The 27,482-nt window shown below is 35.2% G+C and overlaps 2 protein-coding genes across 9 annotated transcripts in view; one reads left to right on the top strand and one right to left on the bottom strand.

Moving 5' to 3' along the window:
* Positions 1 to 27,482, top strand: part of LOC149487916 (cytosolic carboxypeptidase 1-like) — a 64,220-nt gene that overhangs the window by 21,596 nt on the left and 15,142 nt on the right. For all 5 annotated transcript variants that reach the window (XM_089696621.1, XM_089696617.1, XM_089696618.1 and 2 more), the window contains 2 exons: positions 23 to 160; positions 1,165 to 1,343. In XM_089696621.1, coding sequence (XP_089552747.1) covers positions 23 to 160; positions 1,165 to 1,343 — 317 coding nt within the window. The remainder of the gene's footprint in view (positions 1 to 22; positions 161 to 1,164; positions 1,344 to 27,482) is intronic.
* On the bottom strand, positions 1,612 to 15,925 carry nw (narrow). 4 transcript variants are annotated; one of them, XM_089696627.1, is made up of 6 exons: positions 15,765 to 15,925; positions 6,602 to 6,707; positions 4,548 to 4,624; positions 4,224 to 4,431; positions 3,324 to 3,479; positions 1,612 to 2,824 (listed from the first exon to the last, which is right to left on the bottom strand). In XM_089696627.1, the coding sequence occupies exons 1-6, from the start codon at positions 15,823 to 15,825 to the stop codon at positions 2,386 to 2,388; spliced, it is 1,047 nt and encodes a 348-aa protein (XP_089552753.1). In that variant the 5' UTR covers positions 15,826 to 15,925; the 3' UTR covers positions 1,612 to 2,385. The 4 variants fall into 4 exon arrangements, with proteins under 4 accessions (XP_089552753.1, XP_089552752.1, XP_089552756.1 ...); XM_089696626.1 differs by having other exon boundaries at positions 3,324 to 3,491; XM_089696630.1 differs by having other exon boundaries at positions 2,640 to 2,824; positions 3,314 to 3,479.

Raw genomic sequence — 27,482 nt, forward strand, 5'->3', positions numbered from 1 at the left:
AAATTTAAATAATATATTTCAGACGCGCATCTGGCACTGGAGTACACAAATGCCGGTCGGCTCGTACCTGCGCGTGGAACCACTGTGCTACTCGCTGAACAATAATGAAGTACCGCTTCTGACGATATCTGCTGAAGATTCACCTTCGAATCCTATAGTGGTATACTACATAAATATTTCTCATTAAATTTGTTTTTCTCAAACTTCTTATACAGTAGTTTCTTAAATTATTAACTTCCTTATTAACCACACTTGTATTTGAATTGGACTGATTAATATTGTACTAGAGGACGTGGATTCAATTGCCTCAGAGGAAAAATACCGTGTCCATTATGTTTATCAACTGACTGTTTTCCAAGAACAAGATTTATTTTATTTTCTGACTAGGTGCCAAATTAAAGATTAAAACGTTAAGTTGAATTTAAATAAACTATCAACCCTTTATGTCTCGTATTTTCTACGTCCGTAGGTACCCAGATAAAAACAAAAATAACTCTTTATTAAAGTGTAGTTAAGATAAATTCTATCTCCAAGGGGATAAAAGATTGTACCTACCATGAAATTTCATTTTGACCACGCAAAGCGGCGTTCAACAGTATACAATTTTAACCCTTTATAATTTATATCATACCGCTTTCCTACCGCGGCTTCGTCCACTTTGTCTAAAACCTAATAAATTATATACTACAAGCTTCCCTTTGAATGACTCTATCTATTTAGAAAAAAACGCTTCAATATCCGTTGCGTAGTATTAAAGATTTAAGCATACATAGGGATATAGGGACAGAGAATGCGACTTTGTTTTATAATAGGTATGTAGTGAAGTGTAGACTATATGTTATAATCAAATCCCGAAACACACAACGACAATCTCTTCGTGGAAGGACTGGTTTGTCTTAGGTATGACAAAAGCCATCGGGCAATCCTTGAAATACATATGAATTTCGACCTTTGACTGAAGGTAGCAGCAGTCTCAGGCGTCAGCAAACGCAGCGTAGGCATCGCACGACGAAAACTGTTTAGTAAGAGGTGGTAAAAGGCCGAAATATCACATTTATTTGGGCTTTGACAAAGTCATTATGACAGACCTGAGGTTTGACCAGTCCAACCTAGGAGTGCCCGAGCTTCGGGGTTTGACTATAACATATACACCATCGTGCCCAGGACCGCGAGATAATATTCCTGACGGCGCGCGTGCACCCGGGCGAGAGCAACGCGTCGTGGGTGATGGACGGCACGCTGGGCTGCGTGCTCGCGGACGCGCCGCCCGCCGCCGCGCTACGGGCCAAGTACGTGTTCAAGGTCGTGCCCATGCTCAACGTGGAGGGGGTTGTTAACGGCTGGTGAGTGCTATATGATATGTGTTTGATTTTTAATTTTGTGGCACACATGATTTTACAAAAAATAATCATATATTTTCATGGTGGTACTCTTCTGATTTTTTTGTAATGTAGCTAGCACATTAATTAATTTTGTATGATTCAATAAGTGTGAGATCAAATGACACTGAATTTTAAACGGTAAACCGTTTAAAATTCAGTGTTGCAACTCGCAATGGTGTGTAAAATATTGTTACTCATGTGCATAAGGACAGGGAAAATAAAAATCGTATTTATTTATTGTTTACAATTTATTATCCTCGCTACATCACTATTCTTTAAATTCTTGAGTTTCAACTTACAATACTTAACTAGGTACGTCAAATATTACAAATACTAACTTAAAACTAATCCGAATGATATGTCCAGACAATGCTTTATTTATTCAATTTTACTTACATTAAAATTAAATATATACCATACAAACGAAATCCCGGAGATCTTGAACATGCGTAAATTAAAATTTATCGAAGTTTAGGTACCTATTAATATGTGTGGAATGTTCGTTTCGTTGTTCGGATCAGAAAGCGGAGGCAAGTCGTAACACGAGTCGCCAGCACCTTCACTTACATAATTGTCGCCCATGGAAAAATAAAAAATCCCACCACACGTCGTCATTTATACATAAAAAGGGACGAATCACGTATAAATACTAGATGCATTGCAGAAATTAATTTAAAGCAATAACAAAAGTTGTTTTTATGTTCTGAATTCTGAAATTTTATAAATCTTATTATGCACAACATTATTTTATAGAACTAAGGCACCGCTAGCGCACAAATATGTTGATGATTTTTCTAGTATTTATACGTCATTATGATACATGATACAGTACATCTGAATCTCATTTACAGCGACGCATTTACCGAGGAGCCTAAGGAACCTCAAAAGCAAGCATAAGTATTATAATCAATCTACAATATTTTTGAAATAATGAATAATACTTTTGGTAGTAAATACAACTAAACGTCACAAGCTTATACTACGAGCGCTGTCGAATCGGACGCTAATAGGCAGGGGGTGCTAGCATACCGCTAGCGTGGACGGATCGTTCAGTAGCGTCCGGTTCGGCGGTGGAAGGCACCTCCTCGGCAGTCGGCGCGTCGTGAGCCTCTTGGGTCAAGTAGGCAGCAGGGTCATCACCCGCCATACCCTCATCATCTTCATATGGGCCTTGAGTGTGCTCCTCTTTTGCTTCGCGTTCAGGTTCCTTTGAGTGAGCATCAGCGGCACGGGAATAGTGCGAGTCAATTTGTGGGGGTGATTTCAAGAGAGCGCCGGTCTTAAGATGAGGGGACTGAAGGCCGTCGAGAGAAGAAGGACGCAGCTTGCCGATGAGGTCGTTCAGGGTGAAGTGGGTCGGCAGGTGCTCAGAGCGGGGTGGTGGTGGCGACGACGACGTGAGCGGGTGCGCTGTCGTCGTGGTCGTCATCGAAAGGGGCTTTCTGTTGAGTGAAACAAACATCGACCCTCGTGTTACAGTCCCTCGAATATACCACTAAACATGAATTTTGTCCAGGAGGTTAATACAATAAAACACAAAGTATTAGAGAGATACCAAGCAAAGCCCCCTTCACCCACCCACCAAAAAGTTTAAATTTTGTATATTTTCGGACATTAAATTAGTAGTAGATTTAAAATTCCAAATCCCGAATTCAGTTGGGTGTAGGGCTCTTGTTTGGTGGTTGGGTTGGCCAAGAAGCCTGATCCCGTGGGTCCACGCGCTTATTATACCGATGACACACTAAATCTACACCCTTGTTAGAATACACTATCATAATAACTACATCCCAAATTAAATAGTAATGTCGTCATGTTGACATGGTAGTGTGAGAGAACAGTGAAAACAAAACACGAAAGATGTGCATATTAGAAACGTATAGAGAGCGCGCGGCTTTTGGGGAGCGGGCCTCCGGAGACAGTTGGCATCTCACCTGGCATTACCCCTGCGCCGAAGATACGGGGATTGATCCGTAGTTGTAGTAGTAGCAGCGCGTTTGCTCGCAGATGAAGTCCTTGATTTCACCGCAGTGTTGTGGCTCCCAGTGGAATGTCGGTGCCTTTAGCGCCACGCAACCGTTGGTCATCACATGCTCGGTTCTGGAAAACAGACTATTTATTTTGCATTACGGTTCTTCTAGAATTCAGTTTTGCATTCTACCATCAATAAATTGTTATTTATTGAAACTTAAAATGAGAAAAAAAGTGTTATTAATTAATTTACTGAATTATAATTCAATCAAAAATAAAATTTAAAAATAAGTAATTAAAACTTAATATGTAACAGTTGTAACAATTTATATAAACACGATAGTACAATAAACAGCAATTAACCTAAAGAATGTTGCAAGTTGATATAAATTCTCTACAAAAACTAATTAATTGCAACATGGCATTAAATGTAGAAATAGTAAAAACATAAAACAAGAAAACTTGTTCTTTGAAAGAAATCTTTACATCTTTCTTTATAAACGGGACCTGTCACTTATTTTTACTGTGTATCGTAAATCAAGCTACTAAATACGGCAAATGCTTATATGGTCCACTGTAGCTTCCTAGTATAGACGTTAAGGTATTCGTTAAAAAAGTGCACCATCATTCTCTATCATTTGCAGTTTCTCGCCTCATCGTTTTTGCCATCATTAAACATCGTTAAATATTATATGATTTATGTTGAGTACATCTTGACAAGTGCTAGGTTGTTAGTTCAACTCCTTTCCGATTATAAGCTTAATAGTACACAGGCAGATTCGAATTGCATTATACAAATTGCTCAAATACTGATTTGAACTTCAATTTCCTGTATCATGATTAAAAAAATTCCTCCGATATTTATCTACGTACCCATGCCTCGCAGTACGTTGAGGTGCTGTGCTGCCTTGTGGGACGTCCAGAGGGTCCATGCTGTCGTCAGCATGTTGGCTGGGCTGGTCCATTGTCAGGCGTCTCATATAGTTGAAGGTAGCGTTAAACGGCAGACCAGTGCTCATCCATAGATACATATCAGTACCAAGGTTATTTCCGGATGTCCAGAAATCATATTTATTGTATCCTGAAAATTTTGAAGAATAATTATAATAATTTTATAAATAAAATTGATCACGATTATTTATTAGAAATATGTCGTCTAGTTAAATCTTTAAAAATAATATTTAAAAAAGTACTGACCAGCATTCGTTAGATAAGTTGTAATAGAGTCTGCCTTTTCTTTAGTTTCAAATGAAGCTAATTGAAGACCTAATGATCTGCAATAGAAAAACATAAAAACATTTACTCGCAAGCACTTTAATCGAAATAGATGAAATTCAATGTTATTATGCTGTTAATGACCCTCGGTTGTATTGAAGCAAGAACTAAAGTATTGGCAAGTCAAAGGATCCGGTGTCATTGACAGTTGTAACACAACTCTAGCCGTGTATAATTGTCCGTGTCTCAACCACGACAAGTTACAAACTTGCTAGGCCAGATCCACGAATGCTATTTAGCTAAGAGTCCTGGCTAATCGTGTCCTATAAGGTTTATAAGATCGCAAATAGACTACATCGCCAAGCCAGTTTATCGAAGTGCAATTTATCCGCTAAAGACACTCTTCGGCCTTGCAGGGACGGGTCTACATTCCACACGGCATCGGGATTCTTAGAGATTAAAAACCCTCTGCCAAGTTCCGTAATAATGCACCACCGTATTTAGTTACAACGTTTCTTACAAGGATCACGTCCGCGAGATTTTAAACCCTGATTGTCAATTCTCTCTTAAACGGCAAAGCACGTGGTAAAAAATACATTCCCTTGATGTTGGAATAATAAATTCATATTAAGCCCACCCAACGAGTGAGAACCCAATAATGAGAAATTAATTAGGAATCATTATGGCTAAATAATTAATATTTGAAACATTGGCCGTTCACAATGCCATACCGCTTTCTTTTTAATCAATACAATTCTAAACTTTTTATTCCATTCACGTTATTAGTACTTGTGCTGAATTAAAATTTCATGAATTAATTGAGAGTCGAATATGATAATGGCTTTACCATTGAGTATCTGACATATCGACATATTTTTAGCACCATAACTGTTTCAATACTTTTTGTTTCAGACTCGTCCACATTCATGACGGGTTTCTCATAATTTACAATTAATATATATTTATATTAATGTATTGCATTGTATTGTTTCCGTGTGAAATAATGAGCTTGTAAAACGCTGTAACTTATTATTGATATTTGTCATCAGAATCATCCTTAACGTTCCTTATATTTTAGCATAATAATTTCTTTTTTAGGCTCAATAAAATAATAATGACGAAAGAACTGAACGATGAAAAGAATAATTAAATATTAATTATTTATACCGTTATCTTATTTTTGAAGCAACGGCGACAAATAAGCGTGGCAGGCTGGCGGCATTTCACATTATACACGGTTGATGAAAGATCCATAAGACGCAAAACACTTCGTCACGCTATTACAGTGTCATCTCAATACTCTCATCATATCAAATAGCAGGTTATCATCTCCAACATTTTATATATTACATATGCCATACACCGTGCAAGCATGACCCTAATCGATTTTCTAAAATACAGTAATGTCGTTTGCTTCGGAAGTAATGAACCCTATGATTGGTAACAATTGGAACTGTAAATCTGGGTCGTGTTGGCGACGAGATAGGACATCGTGACCGCGCAACAAGGCGACTGACCTTTGTCATTACTGAAACTGGCACGTGGTAGGGTCGAGATCAAAGATTAAAGCTAAACTCTGATTTACTGGGAAACTCGCACGACTCGGTTTAGCTCTATATTTTGTCTTAGAAATTTCAGGAAAGTGTAACTGAATGCAGAAAATGTTTTAGATATTGTTATTGCTATAAAGTAAAGCTCAGAATTTTAGGTGTCAATGTTATTTACAATATTCTGAGTATCAGTAACGGTAATGCAAATGATCCTTTATTTCCTGGTCGCGACTAAACACATCGAAGGGCAGTGGGCACGCTTGTTAACGGCCACTCGACTATAGTTATGGCAGAGTTCGAATAGGACAAGAGTACAGATAAGCCAGATAAGCATTCCTAGTCACGATGCAACTATTACGTCCCGCGAGAATTGCACTTTGAGAAATATGATACGACCTTAAGCTGAAATATAGGGGTGTAACATTCCTAAGTACGTTGTTGTACAATTCGATGTAGTGTAATGTTGGATGTGTGCGCTATACTTGCCTGCAATATTGGTACGCTAGGAAATAGTTGAGCTCTGGACTATAGGGGTTCATCCTGGATATAAAGTACTGGACTCCATCTAGCTGTATCGTTGTTATCCTTTGAGCTGTAAAAATATAAAGTCGGTTAAATCCGTGCACATTATTTTTTACGATGGCAAACATGGTAACGGGGAAACCACGATGTGATAACATAATGTCTCTAACGGTTCTGCGTTCCCTGTTTCTTGTTTTATTTTTATTCTCATAAAAAGTTCACTGACTTGAGTTTATCTTTATCTTTACCTTTTATGCATTAATGGTGTTTTGCATCAAACATTTTTATGATGTAACAGATAAAGTTATTATCAATCGATGCATCCATACTTATATTATATACTGTGTTCTATTATAAATTAATACGTAGGTATATTTTTTATTCTACGGTGGAAAGTTTGCATTCTTTTTTAGTGCTGTCTAAATTTTTAATGGGTTTTATAAACGTTACATTTTTTTTTACTTAACACAAATTTAACTACGTTGGATTACGTGGTTAAATTTGTGGTTTAATTAGCTTAAAGCCGGTTTACATGATATCGTTTTTGTAAAATAAAATAACATTTAATGAAGTGTCATCAGACATTCTTAGCTGTCAGATGTCTGTATTAATATCATTATGCGCCCAATTAAATTCAATGTATCTGACGATGCGGTCAACCGCACTTCATTATCCCATATTAGGATAGTACAATACCAGTGTCTTGCGAAAATAGACATTTCCAAGTAGCACCTAAAAAGTTTTACAGTATATATATTTAATGTATCTACAGTATTTTCTATTCAGTTTTTTTGCTGAAAAACTTACCAGCAGCAAGAATTTGCAAACAATGCTCGAGTGAAAATAAATCTGGAGTGGACTGGAATAACTCTTGATTTATTCAATGTATATTTCCTTGCTAAGAAATTATTTGAATAAACTCGAATAAATATTCTATGAACATGACGAGAGTGTCTATTAAATATGCATATTTATATATGTACATAAGATTAGACGTGTTTTTATGCCTTCCGTCCGCTCCACCGCATTACCATCTAAGTGGAGATGTTATCTAGTGATCTATAAGGTCTTCGAACCCCTTTAATGTGATCAATTGTAAGAATCCTCTTTTGGCTATTAAACTGTAATCAGGATTAAGAATTATTATTATAAAGCCGCTTGATATGTGATTAACTATAGGTGTGGAGCAACCCATCTGCGCGATTCTTTTTAATATCACACCCCCGCTTGTATCAAGTTAAAAAAATATTGAAAATTGAGTCGAGTTATTTTTTAATTCAACAAACAAAAAAAAATCTTTAAAAATATTTAAAGCTTTATTATCCAACCAATTTATCTAATTTTAATTAGTAAATAAGTAATACCTATCATTTTATATTCATTTATGTGCTCAAGAAAAGCTGCACTTTTTCTTTATGTCGTTCTTGTCGAGAAAACTAAATCTGTTTTTTAACACAATAAATAATAAATAATTTTAATAAGGGATAATTTTTGCTCTTTACCCACACATTTTACATTCTATACACATTTAATTAACGGAAGTCGCAGCTTTTACTTGTATAAACGCTGCAGTACATCTACCACCGTGTCGTACGCTAGTACATACATACATCCGAAATCTAAGTAAATACGGGAGAGTTATTACACATGCATTCTTGAATGCAAAAACGAGTAGTTTACGTCCATGGAGATTACACATAAACTGAGTATTACTCGCCTATTATGGGGTCTGGGTCTTTGGAATTCATGCATAATGCTGTCTCCTGCATAAATAGCGTCGCACATTGCTTACTTGCATTTTTTCTTTCTTTTTTTACACACATTTCTGTAAAAGCTTTGTACTGAGCTTACAAATGCTTGACTCCTTCGCATATACGTGTTTTATTTTTGCGTGTTCTCGCAAGTTAACAAGGAAAAAAGTTACAGTACCTACACGTATGAGAATAATTACCTCGATTATAAAATTTCAACGTAACGATGATAAAATTGTATACTCTGCTTTGTTACGTTGTACGATAACAAATGATTGCCTTTTATAAAATTACACGAATTAACAACAGAATTGCTTTTTCTGGATTGAATAATTATAATATTTGTGCGGTGAAGCACAAACCAGAGCCAGCGATCAAGAACCACAAATGTTTTCGTAACGAGTTCACAAAATACGCCATCAATTCAACGAGATAAAAAAGAAATTGCTATGCAATATTCCCGCTTAAAAGGCAGACTTCATAAGATGCGGCTAAGGGCAGGACGAAAAAAGTTGAGAACGACGCGGACGTCGAGATTTTAAATTCAGAAATTTATTACGTCGGGTTGGAAGTCATATTCCAGTGACTATTTATGCAGTGCTAGTTGGTACAGGTTTTTGACATACGAGGGGAGCATTGAGCGGAGAGGCTGGTCACGTCGGAGTGCGCTTGCTGCATACTGATGCGACATTGCCGTACTCGTTCTGAGCGAGTTTGGCTCTTTACAGATTTTAATATAACTATGTTCTTTTCAAATGCAGCATGATGCATCCATTTTTTTATTACTGAGAATAATGTATAACTTATTTTTAAATTGTTACACTTCCTCTGCTGAGTAATATAATGTAGATATTAGGTTCATATAAATGTGACTTCGATAAATGGACAACTTTCTCAATTAACTGAAATTACATGTTAATTTATCGAGGACATTGAAAAAGTACCGAATCTGTTTAAATTCCTATTAATTAAAATAAGGAATAAATATATCTTTTGTTTAGAATTTAGATATGCGGCTCATCTAACTGAGCAGCGTGGACCGGACGCAATGCTAACGGCCCCTTGTCCAAAAGCATCCAGCACTTGCGAACGGAGGCGGTGACGCACCTGTCCGTGATGCGTAACCCAAGTAGCATAACCATTCATAGCTTTCATTTAATATGCAGCCTATATTCAAGTGCAAACTGCACTCATAAAAGTTCTATGAACGTGCAAATTAGAAATTACACCTCCATTTCTGGCCATAGTGGCCGTGACTTGACTCATACAAAATATTTTTATCGTTTCTTATTCTCGGTGCAGATTTTGCGATAACACGTGTGAAACTTGAACAATAGCAATCGAGAAACTTTCATTATTGTCTCCTGTATAGCTTTATATTGAATTAATTAATTGAATTGCATTGAAATCGAAACTGAATCATAATTTCTAGTAATAGCTCATAAAAGTCCCTTTCAAAATTCATGTAACAGTCCCGAATGAATGGGAGGAAGTTGTACTTATTATTACGTTGTACTTGAGATTCCGTCACGATATATTTTATGTGAATACAAATGAGGTGGTTCGTCTCTTTTTTACGTTTTACAACAACGCGCCTATATCAGGTTATTTGTTGAATAATCGATTTGATATAACGATTAGTCACCGGAATCATGGAAGACATTATTCATTCCGACATCGGAAGTGATAATGTCAAATTCGTGGCACGTCTTTATGTGTTCCTAAAGGGTTATGTAAAACTTCATGCTCATTATGCGATCGTGTAAACGGTGATTTGTTATGCTTTTTAATACAATTTATACATAATTTAGTATATGTCTGCGTAATAAGGTAGGTATCTAATTAATCCATCATCATTATTCATATATGAAACCTTCAACTTTCAAATTTAAATAATTGAAATTTTTTATTCATTTAATTTAAATTTTCTTCGTGCAATTACGAATGGAACACCACTGTTTAACAATTCATTATTATGAAGTAATATTGAGTTATTGTAATTTCTTGATGGCATTTTTGGTGTAATGATAATTAATAGCAATGTCCAGCAAAAAACATCTAGCATCATTGCATAACCAACTTACATAAATAATTCTTGATTCTTGCATACATTTCCATCTTCTCCCTCTGTAATTATCAAAGCTATAAAAACTTACAGTAAAGTAATTATACTAATTCAAAGAAATTCGCTTTTACATACGTTTGTATAAATACATTATGCATGTTGTTCGTAATTAAGCTCAATTCCACCTTCCTTTGCTAATTGCTTTCCTCAATTCATGGCAAATACATAATATCTATCATTACATTCTACAGGAAGTTTGAGTTTATCATTTATTAGGATAATCCATACTAATCCATACTAATATTATAAATGCGAAAGTAACTCTGTCTGTCTGTCTGTTACTCAATCACGCCTAAACTACTGAACCAATTTGCATGAAATTTGGTATGGAGGCATTTTGATACCCGAGAAAGGACATAGGCTTTATCCCGGAAATCCTACGGGAACGGGTTTTTCTTTGAAAACGCGGGCGAAGCCGCGGGCGGAAAGCTAGTGAATAATAAAAATAAGCCTCATATTTATATAAAAAATAACAGTACTTAACTCACAGAAATGAGAAGAATAAAATTAAAGGAAAGGAAAAATAATCCTATCATCCAAACAATTTTACATAGAATTTAGAAAAAATAGGGTGGACATTTTAAAGCTAGCTAACTGCGAAAAAGAATGTTTGTAAATATAGACGATAATCCCAGTAATTGTCGCCACCCGTAGCTGAAGTATTTATGTAATTAGATGATTTTAAATGAATGCATAAGAGCGTTAAGAATTCTAGTCATTTTCTGTTGCTGCCTCAAGCTCGTATTAAGGCTATTATATTTTTCTTCTTTTGTAACGAGCATTTGCAAAGGGTGAATGCAATTATAATAAAGAGTAATTCATAGAATATTTATGGCTATTTATAGCTATAGTGCAGCACACAGTATGATAGAGGCGCTGGTTGTAAGTTGGCGCCGGCGTGAAGGTTCGCTCCAACGTTACATAACGCAAACCAGTCTCATATCGGTCGCAAAACCCGCGCCTTGGCTGCATTACATTACAGCCAAGTGCAAGGGCAAGGCGAGCCATCTTTTCACGGCCGCGCCGATCTCTCGACGATAAAACCCGCAATCTAGTCGGCTTGAACACTTGTGTAATTTTACTGAGATCCGTATACGTAACTGCGTTCATTACACAAACACATCCGTAGGAGTCAATGAACTTGCTAATTTATTAGATAGGTAGTAATTATAAAATATAGCAGTAGGAATACTGGCACGGTTTTATGATGTAAGACCTCAAACTGTCAGTTGCCTCAGTTTGTTTTACATTTATTGCTACTTATGTGCATATATTTTAGGACTTTTCCATTAGTATTATAATTATTTAATCAATGAATTGAGCTCGTGTAATTTATCTATAAAAACAAAGCATCAATTTATAATTATTTTCGAGAATAATCTGAGTCATGCTAACTCATCTTAAAACGGCGACTCGAATTGTAATGGCTTCAATTAATATGGCACAAAAATGCACGAATTGATATACTATATCGAAATCTAGATAACGATTCACCGTGGGAATAGGATTTAATTGTTCGCGGTCGGATATTCATCGAAACGCAAAAAAGGGTCGGCAATGGCCGCGAGTAGGAGGACAAGGCTACCCCAATCCTGTGACCTCAAAACCAACCCTTTTCAATTGAGTATTATATAAAATGTTTTCTTTATTTTATGAATAGATGGAAAAACTACGTAAATATCTTAAACGTAATAATTATCTTAACATGTCATCTTAGTTATATTAATTACGTCTTGATTAATTCGGAGTAAAATGCCTTAGCTTACAAAAAATAAATAAAATATTTTTTGTTAGCAACGATAAAGTCAATTTACAGAGAGATGACAATAACTCATCAATTTTATCGCCGCTATTATTCGGCGAATACAATACAATATTATAAATTCAATCAGAACGTGCTATATATTTATACCGTGAACCAAAAAACAGAAGTTATAAAAAATCTATTCCAAAGTAATTTAATATAATCACCACATGGAGCGTAACACTATATTAGAACGCGTGTATTGGAATTAGGGTTAAAAAATATAAAAGTGCTTTAAAGGTCTGCCTTTCGGCGACGGCTATGAAAGCTCATCCAAATTTATGTTGGTTAATACTACCGCTTTGTGAAATGCATAATATTTTAGTTTGGAGATATTTCATGATAAATTAAAGCATTTGTAAGAATAGTTTTTATAAAAAGTACTACAGTCTTATTAATAACCAATATTTAATCTTATAAAATATATATATATATATCTACACGGCAAATTCAATTAGTTTCAATAATGTTATTGAAACTAATTGAATTTGCCGTAAAATATGTATTTTATCAATGAAAATTAACCAATTTATTCCACCCTCCCTCAAATATGAAAAATGATCACATGAAATCCTGAAAACTACAAATTACTGTCTACAAATTACTGAGGGAAATAAATATCAATCTTTTATAATAAATATAATTTAAAATAAAACCAATTAACATGTAAGCGATAAAGTTATAGTCACTACTTATTATTATAATTCCCATAAATACTGATAGAGTCGTGTTGTGATAACATTATGACGTGAAGTTTATAGACTTGGAGTATGGAGACACGCAAGGGAATGTTGTTATAATCCATTAATATGAAAATAGAACATTGCTTTGAGAATATCTATTTATAACGCGTCTCTGATTCAAATATCTGATCATAAACTTTGCATCGTGTTGGATAATTTAAAAATTAATATTTTGGTACTATGTATCGATTTTTTAATTTGTCATAACCAAACATCTTTTTTTATAAAGGTGAAATCTGTTTACTGTATTAAACAAATTTGTGTTTAATGGTTCGAAAAATAGTATATGTTCGGTTCCCTATCAAATATCAAGTAACCTGAGATGGTCGATGTTATGTCACAAGCGTGTGTAAAATACTAGTCACGCAGAAAATCTCCTTTTGTGATGTCATAAACAGTTCCCTCCGCTTCATTTACGGTACATGTTGCAGCATTCCAACTAATCGACGCGGACAGATAACCCATAATGTAATTCCTGAGAAGTACAAGTCCTTTCCGCGGTTACTACTCTCGGGACGTTGAACCGTGCACCTGTCGTCCCCCCTTCACCCCTCGCTATTTTTTCTCATCAAAACTTCCGTTCCACAGTTTTTGCCGCCCTGTCGATAACCTATCCGATACTGCGGTCACGGCTCATTAGAAGAATCGCTTGCAATGCTTTTGATTTTTTAATCTTTTTCGCATTTGGGTCTGTGGTGGTAGCTTTGGTAATTTACTGGATCAAATCATGCTCGTTCACGTTGATGGCTTTGACTTTGATGTTCCATTTCGGTAATGATACTTTTTATCACATATTATAAGGCTTTTTCTTGGTTTTGAAAAATGACGTGAGATGAGAAGGTTACATCTTACGGCACCCCATTAATCAAATTGCTTGACAACGAGGTGTTTTCTAAATATGGCTATCCAATATCTCAAATGCATAAATAACGAAGAAATCCTGTTCATGTGAAATATATGCAAAAGGAATCTATTGGGTCCATTTTATTCCATGTACGTTGTGTTGTTTCAAGACTAAATCTATGTTGGCTGTCGCATTGTTCAGTCCTCTTGCGTCCATAAATGTTGCACTCACCTCCCAAGAGCACTTGAGTCAACAAACAGAAACAACCTTTTGCCTTAGCTTTCGATGTCGTTACGTTTTGTTGATATTACATGCCGCATAAAATATTATGTGATTTTGTGGGTTATTGCGCGGAACGTGTTCAAGTCTGTGTTTTGTTTCGCATAAATAATTTTGTAGTCACGTTTTATAGTCTTTAAGTATTTTTGGATTAATATATTGCATTATATATTTTAGAGTAATGAAAGTGGGTATTTTTGGATGGAAGAAATATGGCGATTTTATTCAAGTGAATAAATTATATCGTTCAGGTAACGGTAAGGCTGTCTTATATCGTTGTATACGTATTTTTAAATCACCGTAAGTTTCCACATTGTGGCGTTATATAATTAATTTCCTGTGTGAATTTCATCAAACGATGAAAGTTTTTGAGCTAGCTAGCTTTCAGTTTCCAGATTTAGTCACAAAATATCTGAGCGGTCTCGTTATTTAGGTTCTGGATTATGGGTATTGAAATCTTTGGTACTGGCGTTTGTCGTACATTTATTTTGAACCACTATATATTTGATTGTTAAAATTAATCCCTTTGGAAAGAACCATCTTGCTTTAAAATCATATGTACCATTTCTGCCGACCTTATAGGATGAAGCCAAGTTGAATGCTTTGAGTTGTAATGTAATTAAAAGTAATGGTAGTTGTCGGAGAGAAGTTGCAGGCATTGTACTCTAATGGAAGTTGAACAATGAAGGTCGAGGACCCGCGGGTCAAACCACGACGCGTTCCTACACTAGGAATGTCAACTGCACTCGTAATATGCTCTTTATTATGTCCGAGTTCATGCTTGCATTGTTGCATAACCATTTCCTCGGTAATACTTAATGTAATGAAAGGTGGGAAATCTTGCTTCGACTTTTCGATTTATTGTGTGACATATTTCTGTGATAAATGTATTTGCGGTGATTTTGTATTATTCCTCCTTTATATAGATATAAAGGAGGAATTTTATAATAATATTTTCATTATTTTTTTTATGATTAACATTAGTATTGATGATCTTATACATTTTTGTTACAAAATTTAATGCTCTTGCAATGAAACTTTTTTTACTGTGACCGCTTAAATTAGAGCCACTACAATAGTACCAATTCTTAACTGTTTTTGTCGGTTTTTCTGTTGCACTGATGTCTTTTCTTTTTGACTTGATTGCTTTGTTAGTAGTTTGAATGTTATCAAGTTAACAACATTTCTTGAATTCAAAATTTCAAAATTCAAAATTGTTTGATTTGCCTACTCTTAACTACCTAGAGCTACATATATTATTGATACAAAACTTAACTCATAAAATTATATCAAACTTAAAATTTTACTACAGTTTATAATCTTAATTATATTCTAATAATAATAATTCATCTGAAATACATAAGGTTAGTTAATTATATATTTAATTTTTAGTAGATAGAATTTATATCATATAATTTGTATTTATTCTCATACTGAATACTCGTGTTCCTCGAGAAGGTTAAAATTAGAGTTTATGAATCAAGGTAGTCTTAAATAGGACACATTGCTTCAATTGAGATGAGTATTCAGCATAAAAATAATAGATCGTACGTATATAATTTTATATAAACTTCGACATACCTGCAGCGGGGCCAATGGTGGCTGCGAAAAGCAGAAAACATGTTGCAAGAACGATCTGCATGTTGAGTCTTTCGGGATTGTCGAAATAGTATGGAATACCACTCGATTGAGCGCACACGCAACACGGGATACTCGGGTACACTGAGCGCGCGCAGGTCGGGACCCCCCCTTATAACAGCGAAGCGTCCCGCGCGTACCACTACTCGAACAATGGGGAAGAAAAACACGCGACAAACGCCTCTAACTCCACATACATCGACCACCTACTACTGGCTCTATCGTTAATGCCGTAACGCAAGACGGTAATGGTGATGCCCCAAGTTCAACGCTCGCTGTGGAAGCGTGGTACGCAGCGCGGACGTCCGGCGTCGATCCGACGCTCGGCGCTCGCGTTCATACAGAAGTTATCTCTGCAAATCGTACCGCACAATAGTTTGCGTTTGCGCTCAATTTGCTCTTGTTGCGGTCCAGGCGAATTCTTCGCTTGTCGAAAGGACTGTCTTAGTTTTTTCATGATCACGATGTATGGCAAGTCTTCAAGGGTGTACCCTTGTTATATCAACAGTTCGAATCGGACACGTATCTTTGGTGCAATTACAGTATTCGTACTAATTTATTGATTAACAATGCAAGCGAGCGGTCGTGAATTGAACAAAAATATCTTGAGAAGTATTTTATGCCTTCACTAATTGGCATGAAGTAATGCAACGAAGAATAAAGCTCTTTAGATGAATAACATTTTAAGCACCTTATCAGAATGTTTGCACCGCTAAAAACGTGTTTCACCTTTTATCGAACGACGTAGTAAATAAACCATCGATGAATAATAAACTTGTTAAAAAACACAACGTACAGAATCAAAGATGGATTCGTAGAGAAGAAAACAGGGTATTTAAACTATTCGAACTAAACTCTATTTTTGAAAAATTTGATGCCCAATATAAAAGATTCCAGAAATAACATATATTTATTTTCATTATTTATACACGTACGTTTTGGTTTGTAGTTGTATGCATACGCCAACAAAGTATATGCGTATCAATAAAATAAGATTAAAACTTATCACGATAGCGTAGATCTTACATGTTAGGGCTTCCTTTACAAGCGTAGTAAAACATTATAATATCTTATCGGCAGGAATATTACGTATAGCTTTCTCGTTTCCTGATTTTTATGTCTGAATAACTGTATAAAAATATCATTAAGATTAAGTATTAAATAATATGTAAATAATAATAATGCGGTGGTTTTAAATCTTATATAACTCAGAATAAATGATTCGACAAACCACCGCCAAATGGATATTCATCAGTCATCAGTTCATCACCATTTAAATTTTTTGTAATTCTAAATGATGTTGCAATTATACTTCCGTATTCGAACACAAATAACATCAAGAATACTATAAATGACCACCAATAATAGCCCACGTATCGGCTGCAGAGTCAATTTGTTGACAAAAACTTTTTAAAATTGCTTGCTTTGAGAAAATTTAACATGTTTGAGTAACCACAATTACCCTTAAGTGAGAGGTTTTCTCAAATACTATACATTAGCATAAATAAATACCATTTGTACTAAACTGACGCCCGCGGCAGTTGTACTTATGTTTTATCATTATTGTCGGTCACGAATCCTGTGTGTGGAACCACGTTTAAATCTTTGTTTAGAAATAATGAGAGAATACTGTACCATTAGGGATGTTTTAAATGGTAGCCCTGCCACACACGGTCGCTAGGTATGTTTTAAACATTATGAAAAAACAGCCTTTGTGTGTTGATTCTGTACATTGATAATGCCAAGTAAAAACGCATATATTTACACTATATTTTATACTAGCTTTCCGCCCGCGGCTTCGCCCGCGTTTTCAAAGAAAAACCCGTTCCCGTGGGATTTCCGGGATAAAACCTATCCTATGTGTTAATCCAAGTTACTCTCTATATGTGTGCTTAATTTCATTGTAATCGGTTCAGTAGTATTTGCGTGAAAGAGTAACAAACATCCATACATACAAACTTTCGCCTTTATAATAGTATTTTTTATATTATACATTTTTTGTTTTAATAATTTTTGCAGATCCTTCATCGGTCATAAATTATAGAACCCAGAAATTCATTCGCTTTCGCGCCTGCATAATTACGTTATCATAATTTTATAACAGCTTTACTCACGAAATTGAATTTCACAATTTCAAATGAAGAAATTAATTACAATAACTCTTTCTCGTTTCGTTTGCCTACAATTAACCTTTGAAATATTCATCGTAGTTTTATCGTACTACGCATAAAAACAGCGTATGAACTGCCGTAACTATGCAAAGTAAATATTTACATAATGTAATATCTGCACATCATAATTATTTAATTTGCAAAATTTAAATCCGACCGACCGACCGACCGACCACCAACCGACCGTAGCTCACATTGATTTGCTCTACCAGCCGAAAGTTTCTAATGGAATCGTTCAGGGTATTTTTTAAATCTAGTATTTAGTAATTTCGATTTCATGATCTTCTATGATTTTCCATCAAGATGAATATTTATAAAAAATCTTGTTATAGGAAACGGCGAGGTGTCTTTTACATTATGCATTTTGGTGCCCCTTACGATCTGACGCTTAGAGCCTACTCTCCACTCGCTCTACCCCAGAATGCATAGTAGTGTGTGTAATGTTTTTTAGGTATAATTTACCTTTATGTATTATTTTTCAGTACATTTGGATACTGAACTACTTCTCTGTATACATTATAAGTGTGTAATATTTCATAAGTCTCCTTGTACGCGAAATTTTCATGTACGAAGCTTATGAAATTTCCGTGGTCTTATTTATTTATTTGTTAAAAATTTATGAACAACAATACATACATTTTTATAACAAAAATCGGTTGACTGTAGTTTTTTGTGTCATGGTAAAAGTACATGTATATAATTTAATTGTGCCAATTTGAGAGCAATGTGACACACAAACACGTATCTCGTCTGAATGTTAGATCTACCATGAAATAAAACAAAGTGGAGCATACGATTCACTTGAAAGCCGCCGCCGCGGCCGTTGCATCGCCACTTTAAGCTTTGAAAGCCACGTTAATTGGTGGGATGCTGTTTGCCCGCGACGCTCACCGGCGCAGACAAGCGCCCCTGCCTCGCCACACAATGCGATCGCCCGCCAGCTATAACCACATCTATAAAGCCTCACGTACTCCAAATAATATTCAATATACCATTGAAACATTCAACAAGATACTGCACTTAAAATGAACCACGCGAGCTGGATTGCTTTAATGCCCGCAGGAATCTTTTTAAATCTTTTTAATCGCATTCAGCCGATGCCTATCGTATTGTTTTACATTGGATGAGTTACGTTTGACTGAGATAGGGGACGATAAAATAAAATTTACAGTTTTATTTCGCAAAAAGACACGATATTACTTTAATAGCTACAAAGAGAGGAAAAAATGCAATTCAGAGATACAAAGGAGTTTTTATCAAGGCAGATGTGGTTGGGTCTGTGTATTTAATTGATCGGGCGCCTCGACATCTTTTTGAATCATAGTAAAATAGTGCTTCATTTTTGTAATCAAAACATAAATTCGATACGACTCACCACATTATTACATTAAAACAAGGTAAATATGAGATAAGAACGTACTAAAAAAATCCAATATATTTTATAGATCTATTATATAAAATCGCTAGTAGGCGGTCTCGAACCGGACATTTTCAATTAAATAGAGTCATCTTACTTATCTGATATCTCATGATTCCTAAAACAATCAAAAACTTATTTTCCTTGAAACGAATGATGATAAATGAATTATCTTACGAACCATACAATTTGCTTCCCCTAATTGAAAAATTAAATTCGCGTTAAGAAACTTCTCCAAAAATTTTGAACCTAATTTTTCTTAGAATATGAAAAAAATAAATCAACGCCTTGATTGACAGATAAAAAAGGCTTTTGACTCTCCAGGATTAAAGAGCGGTATACCATTAAAAAGCTATTCTTGTAGTAACGTGATTCATAGCCTTCTTCGTCTTTTTAAATTGGCGAAAACTAACATGATATATTACAAGATTTTATAGCAACGTTCAATTCGTTTTCTTTTTTAGAAACTTTGTATTAAGTTATGTATTAAATTCATCCTTTAGAGCTTTTGCTTATCTTATTCTGAATATCACAAATAATTTCATCCGATTGCCCTCGATATTTATTCCTTTATTATAACCTAGTTCATCCTATAACTAACATATTGTTAATGCTCAGCTATAAATTTATCAAGCAATAACAATATAACAGGCCCTGGGGGGTCCTCCATTACATTTCGCTATCGAACATTAAGTGAAAATTTGTCTTTTGGAAAACTTGAGATACGAGTCGTATTTGGTCAATCATCTAAATAGATTTGTCCCTTGTGTTTTCGTAAATAAATTTAATTCTAAGAAGCGTAGCGTATGAAAGTGGCAAGAAAACAGGATCGCATTCTTTAATTGTGTACGAGGCTAAGGCAGCAATCCGCATTTCCTTTTAAGTAACACTTCAAATTACAGCGAGCGTCGTTTGCTCCTGCGGTTTTTGTGATAAAATTCGTCGCGTCGTCTCACGCCTGGACCCCGTTCCCTGTCCGAGGACTAAACCAATTAAATGTTACCTTTACGAGCTAATAAACATACATTATAATTTTCATTACGCCGTCATTTTTACGCCCATTTTCTCGTTAAGCGAACTTTATTTATAGTCATATTAATGGACACAATTATCTACCAAAACCAAGCTACCAACTAACAAGATATTTTAGTATGAAGTTGTATCTTTTTTTTATTTTATTTTTTTATTGATTATTTAACCAAACCACATAATGACAAAACCAAATAGAAATTAGCTGTGGTCACTGATTCGTCCATCAAGAAACTTGTCAGTTTATACTTGGTGGAACACTTGGAATGAGTTAAATTCCTATTGTAGAGCAAATATCTCATTTGGATTTGATACTGGATTTGATAAAAACTGAGTATCGATGTCTCTATAGATCAAAATACATCGTCAAAATATCCACACAAGGAAGGAAGGAATAGGAATTTCCCCTTCCCCCCCCCCCTGTAGTTCCTACAGTATCGACCGTACAAAAAAAAATAATAGAACATCATTTAAAGGAAATTTTACGTAGAATATTTTCCTTGAAACTAACCGTACTGCTATTTGGGCAGGTTTTAGACATATGAGCAAAAAAGGACTAAAATGCTCTAAAAAAGGGTCCTTTGAACCCCTACACCCTTAGCTCACCCCCCACCCTTGAGGACTTGGATCCTGGATATGATCATCTGGACATGTCAAGGAATAAATGTAGCGATTTTCAAAACTACACGATTTATTTCCGCTGATTTTACTTATTTTCTCGGACTATCTATTGATTTCATGTATGACTTAACCATTCTTTTTTCATTTCAAAATGAAGTTTTTATTATTTTTTTAACAAATTCAATAAAGGTTCAATTTGTCTCATTTATGTTAACTAGCAATAAAGAGAAACTTTGCCCTCAAAAATATTAACGAATCGTTATAATAAAAAGAACTAACGAAAACTCTTGATAGAGTCGAATGTTACATTATATAATATCTTTACCAATATGAAAAATTGCGACAATCACATTCCTTTGGAGTTTCTATGAAAACAGATCGCTTTACAGACTAATGTTATACGGTGCTAGATCGTGACGTCGAGACTATTAACTTTAAGGTCGGCCGTTTGCATGTTCAGCGGTTTTGTATTTCGCGTCTCATCAACTTGTTTATGCTTATGGCAATTCTTTAACTGTCAACTGTTATGTGCACAAAGATGCTATATTAAAATATAGAATGACAGCCTACGAAACACAGCTTATGTTTAAAACCATTTTATTTGCAGAGGTACTATTAATAGATGTGCGCGCGTGTTTGTATTTTATTTTAATACAATACTTGAAATATAGTACCTACTGTTTTTAACTTATTTGCATGGTTTAATCTTATCAGTATTGGAGAATAGGCCCAAACACTTTATTTATATTTAAGTAATATACGCCTAAATGCATACATCCTGCGCCAGCGCATGCTTACAATATGTTATTTTTACGACTTGACGTGATGCCCATAAAGAATATCCAAATTTTGTAAATTGACATTATATTAGTCAAGCAGTAAAAGTATCCTTATCTCTAGTCCAGATAGAAGTAAATTACGTTTCAAAATTACAAACTGTATATTTAAAAAAATAACTTTTTACAATTTTGGTAACTCTAATAATGTTGTGAGCATGCTGCCAAGAAAATAAGAGACTAATAATAATTGCCTATTTTTACTGAAACTTTAGTATAAGCCAATATACTTATCATAATTCAATACTTTGAAGGCATCGGGAACCAGCCATTAGCGTTGATCGTTGCGGATAAGGCGCCAGGATATTGATTCGCTTCGCGTTCTCGTGACATCAGTGATTATGTGTTTAAGCAATTACTCCTAGTAGTACCGCAACGTAGAGCCGAAGGTAAGATCGGATCCCGTTATAATTGGCCTGGGATCAAGGTACGTCAGAGCGAGGTGTCAGGCCACTTAGAACTGTAGGGGGAGTCGTACCGCCCCCCAATCGCCCTATAATTTTCAAAGCTCAATCCGGTATTGCATCCAGCCACCAGGTAGTCATTGCAAAATTGAAATCACGTCTGTTATGGCTTTACATGTTTTGTTTAATTTTATTGAACTGGGAGATGATTCGATTCTTCGAGATAAAAATCATCTTGTATAATGCAGCTTAATTTGCATTATTGCGCTGTTTTGTTTTGAAAGTAATAAGTGGGGTCGTTGCCGCTGTTTACGGCGACCGTTGGCTTGGAGATTCGCCATTAAAAATAGCTAAGCTTGCGTAAAAATGTCTGCAGCTAGTGGTACAATTCAAGATTCCAGGTATTCAAAGTGGCGTATAAAGGATAAGATGAGCAATCAACCAAGACACGTAAGTTAGTCGAGATAATTTTGCATTTTCATTTCAAGCAAATAATATAATAAATATTTAAATATAGTTTTAGATTAACAATTCAAACTGATGTTTGCATATAGCTCGACCATTAACATCTAGAAGGAGTACAGCATATTCAGATATTCGCGTGATTTAATTAATGCGAATGGCGTTATTGTACAAAGACGTGATGAACCATAATCCTACAGTCTGAATTGAGACTTGACTTCCCACAGATTCAAGGTTACGAACGTGATTTTGAAATATCATAAATTCAAACTCAATGGCCCATCGCCGCGCGCGATCAATGCTTTCTCACGAACCGATAGTTATTATATTAGCATCGTTAAACCTTCAAATTTTAGGAATGTTTTTCGATGAAGCATTCGGTCGATTATTGAAAAATATTCCCTGTTTTTTGGATAGGGTTGCCAACCTTTAAAAAATCCGCCTATTTAAATAATTACCTTGAAAATTGACTTTTTGTTTATTTTCCATTCATTTTTAATCTTCGTGATGGTGCACGATATACCTACATATTTACCTGGCCAATTTGAATAATGAGGAATAATCGCATTTTAAGACGTGCTGTAATAAAGTAGGTTACATGATAACTTTTAATTTCATTGGCATGTAAACATAATAAGATCGTCTGTATAATTGGAGCCAGCGTTGATCGTCTAAGCTGAATTGGTATTCTGCTCGCTGAATGTATCGATTAATAACAAAATTGCCAGTTAACTGATGTCCCTAGCTGTGAGTGTTTTGTTTGAGCGCCGTGTTTAGCATCAAGCTCCACGGTTCTTTGTTATCTTTGTTGACTTCGACAATATTGACACAAACTCGCCTCTAGTGTTTACCCAACGTCGTGATTGAGATCCCGCGTGCACTTTTATTGATGTCCAATCGCAGGAAGTACAATAGTTTTTTATGCTGCACCTTTTGTGGTTTTTCATCTCGTACTGGGGTGATAAATAAATATTTTATAACATATTTATTGCTTATTAATAAAGTTATAGAAGCGCTTAATATAATTGAAATGCCTTCGTTTCATGAAAATAAAAATATGAAGCATCAAACAATTTTAAGACGAGGGTTCACATATACATATTATGTAATAACTTGAACGTATTTTTGTATTCAGCTTATTTCAGGTACTTCATAATATTGTTTCCATCAAATTTTTTGCCGCGGAAAAAGCTCTCTCCCACGATTATTTTCATATCTATAAAACAGTGAAAAAAAGACGACTCAATATATTATTTTACCTTTTGCCGCGGTTCATCGGCTCAACATAGGTAATTGAAAGAATACATTTAATCCAAAGCCTGGGAAATCGCAGACTAAGACTTTTTTCTATTGAGGCTACAAAGAGTACTATTGCAGTACAAGACTCAATTTTACTGTGAAAATTATCGCTGCTTCCGGATTCTACTGGGATTGCTTGCCGTGTTCCGCGTCAACGCCTACCGCTTTATACTGTAGCAAGTTTATTGCCCTTCGGCTGTACTCGCAATTATCTATTTCAATTTGTGATGCAATGCAGGTCTTATAAAGAGAATGCTAATATCTGCCAGCAAAAAGCAACCGTAAGAGGCGTTAGCAACTACGACCTCCTCGTAAACAGTAGTAATCGACGCTTAAAGTGATGTAGTTTAAATATTATGAGCTTCAGAATAGTTTATACGTACGCTTTCATACAAAATGATGATGGCTATGATAATGGCGTTTGTAATTTCTGTTACAAATTGCAAAAATTAAAGGAGCTAAGCTGATGATTTTTTTTCAAACAGACTCAGAATATTTAATTGTAGGAATGTATTTTTTTCTTTATTTTATGTATGTATACTGTATAGTATGTTCCATGGATTAAATATTTTTACAATAGGTATCTAAACATTAGCAATACTGAAAAAATATTTTATATTATGACAGCATGTCGATGTTAACTAAAATTATGTGTCATAAAAGCTAGCACTTCTAATAGACCGGGAGATACTGACACAAAATTTCGAGTCATTTGTAACAGGATGGCGGTTCTACAGGGTTCTTAGTACGCAATGACAAAAAGAAAAATGATGGTGTGAACGCTGGTACCGGCGGCTTAGTCGCGTGGGCGTTAGTCGAACTCGTCGGAAAATAGCGAAAGTTAAACGATTTGTAACAGTATGGCACTTATTTTTACTGGAAGTTTGAGGATCAAAGAATATAAATACAAAATTTCAAAGATCTAGGTGTTGGAAATCTTCACTTATATAAATTAATACTAAATTAATTTTTCAAGTATGACAGGACTTTTTCCCCCTACTAGAAGTATGGCAAATATAATAATGGTCACATTTTATCAAATACTCTCAAAAAATCCAAATGCAATACTGGTACAAAAAGTTTGGCGAAATAAATTTTTTTTGCAGATTTTCGGCGGTATGGCGACCATTTGGAATCGTCCGAAAAGTATGGCATGGCGATTTTCGTAAATGGCTGCACGACGATGGTTACCTGTGCAAAAGTTAGCCTGGTACAAATGGTTGAATAATTGTTTTATTTAAATCAACATATTCGCGTCGGTATGGCGGGCTGTAAGTCACACCGGAAAAGTATGGCATGACACTACCGCCTACTTCTTTTTTATGGGCTATCGGTAAATACTAAAATTTTTGTGTTACAAATCGTTTGACTTTCGCTATTTTTCCGACGAGTTCGGCTAACGCCCACGCGACTAAACCACCGATACCAGCGATCACACCATCATTTTTCTTTTTATCATTGCGTACTAAGACCCCTGTAGAACCGCCATCCTGTTACAAATGACTCGAAATTTTGTGTCAGTATCTCCCGGTCTATAATTTCTTAAACTCGGGGTTTCAGAGTGCACGTAGGAGACTATTAAAACTTAAGACATGTCTCGTACGTCACTCAGCTTGAGTTATAATATTTCAAGGATGGACGCCCATCGACGCCCAGCTATTAAAATCCCGCGTCCTTCCTGGAAGCCTTGTTTTACGATAATCTTAGGAATTCAAACGCACTTCTATATCACGCGAAGAAAATCTTCGTATATACCTCCTGTCCGTCTTTAAGACATAAATCATTCTTTAAAATCCTTTATGCAACGTATATATGAACATGCACAATGTACAAAACATTTATGTGTTATGAAGAAAGCGATAACCTATGGAAGAAGACCCATGAAAATAGTGACGACTGAACCTTGACCAAAGATGTTCTATTCAAACGTCCCTATTATTCTCCATTGGTATATGCATTAACAGCGTAGTGAGAATATTCCAGGACAAAACCGAACAACCATAAATAATGCGAAGTCAACTAATGAATTACGATGGCAGCGAATACAGGACTCATAAGAAAGGGTCGTGCGATGTGCACCAGTGCAACTACTGCCGCGCACGACTCTCGCTAGACAATTAAGAGACTATTAGGAGTGCTAGTTTGACATCTTACTTCAAATATGGAGAATATAATCTTTTCCACCAAGAACATTATAATATATAGAAGACACCATAAATTAGTAGTAAAGCAAGACGGTTGAGTTGACTAAGCTGTTACGTAATATATGAATGATAGCTAACTCTATTATAATATTGGTGAACTAGCTGTGCCCGCGACTTCGTCCGCGTGGAATAGTGACTGCATAGTGCATAGTAGTTACTACTTAACACACAATTATTGAGTAAACACGTCTTGAAACACGTACTATCATATACAACTAAATTATAAGTACTTACACATTATTATAAAGTTAAGAAATAAAATAAATAATAACACAAAAGAACTGTTAGTAAAATTTATTACTAAACTGAGCTATAAAACTTAGGTACAGAAGAGTTCAAAATTTCCAGGATGTGGTTATTCTCCCGCTCCCATATTCCTTCTACTTTCACAGACTTTCAACTTTTCCCTTTCACCCCTAGTAAATGGCAGAACCGATTTTGATCTAAATTCTAAACCATGTCTAATCATACCTATATATTATGTACATGTCATATCCTTTCGTTTGGTACTCCATTTGGATTATACAGTATCCCCACTATCACCCCTAAGGTGCCCTATATGTAATAAACAGATTAACCAATTTTGATAAAACATGACTAATTGTAATTCACACGTCATTTGATATGCCGCTTGATTATATTATTTGACCACATTCGATTATTCATTCCCACTTTTACCGCTATAAATCAATAAATGGATGAACCGATTTTGATTGAATTTGCCTCATCATACTTCTCACGTCAGGTCATGCCCTTTCATTTGATATGCCACTTGGGTATATTATTTGACAACTTTTATTCCCACTTTTATACCTATATCCAATAAATGGATGAACCAATTTTGATAAAATATGTCTTATTGTACTTTACACGTCATGTCTTTCATTAGATAAGTCACTTGAGTATATTTGATAAAATTTATTTATTTATTCCCACTTTTACCCCTATATCAAATAAATGGATGAACCGATTTTGATAACATTGGACTACTTAATTGTTTCTGACAGGTCGTCTTTTTTCATTTGATATATCACTTGGGTATAACAGACAGCATTCGTTTTTCTCATTCCCACTTTTGCCCTACATATAATTATTGGATGAACCGATTTTGATTAAATATGCCTCATTATACTTCTCACGTCAGGTCATGCCCTTTCATTTGATATGCCACTTGGGTATATTCGACAACTTTTATTCCCACTTTTATACCTACATATT

The sequence above is a fragment of the Colias philodice genome, chromosome 6, assembly GCF_061535455.1.
Source record: "Colias philodice isolate Cphi_HAF_F1 chromosome 6, ilColPhil1 Martin Lab GWU primary, whole genome shotgun sequence".
In the NCBI taxonomy this organism is placed as follows: domain Eukaryota; kingdom Metazoa; phylum Arthropoda; class Insecta; order Lepidoptera; family Pieridae; genus Colias; species Colias philodice.

Coding starts and splice junctions, on each gene's coding strand:
- nw (XM_089696626.1), bottom strand. CDS start 15,825: ATGCAGATCGTTCTTGCAACATGTTTTCTGCTTTTCGCAGCCACCATT. Junction 4,432..4,547: donor AACTTATCTAACGAATGCTG/GTCAGTACTTTT, acceptor CAAAATTTTCAG/GATACAATAAATATGATTTC. Junction 3,492..4,223: donor CAACGTACTGCGAGGCATGG/GTACGTAGATAA, acceptor CAAAATAAATAG/TCTGTTTTCCAGAACCGAGC.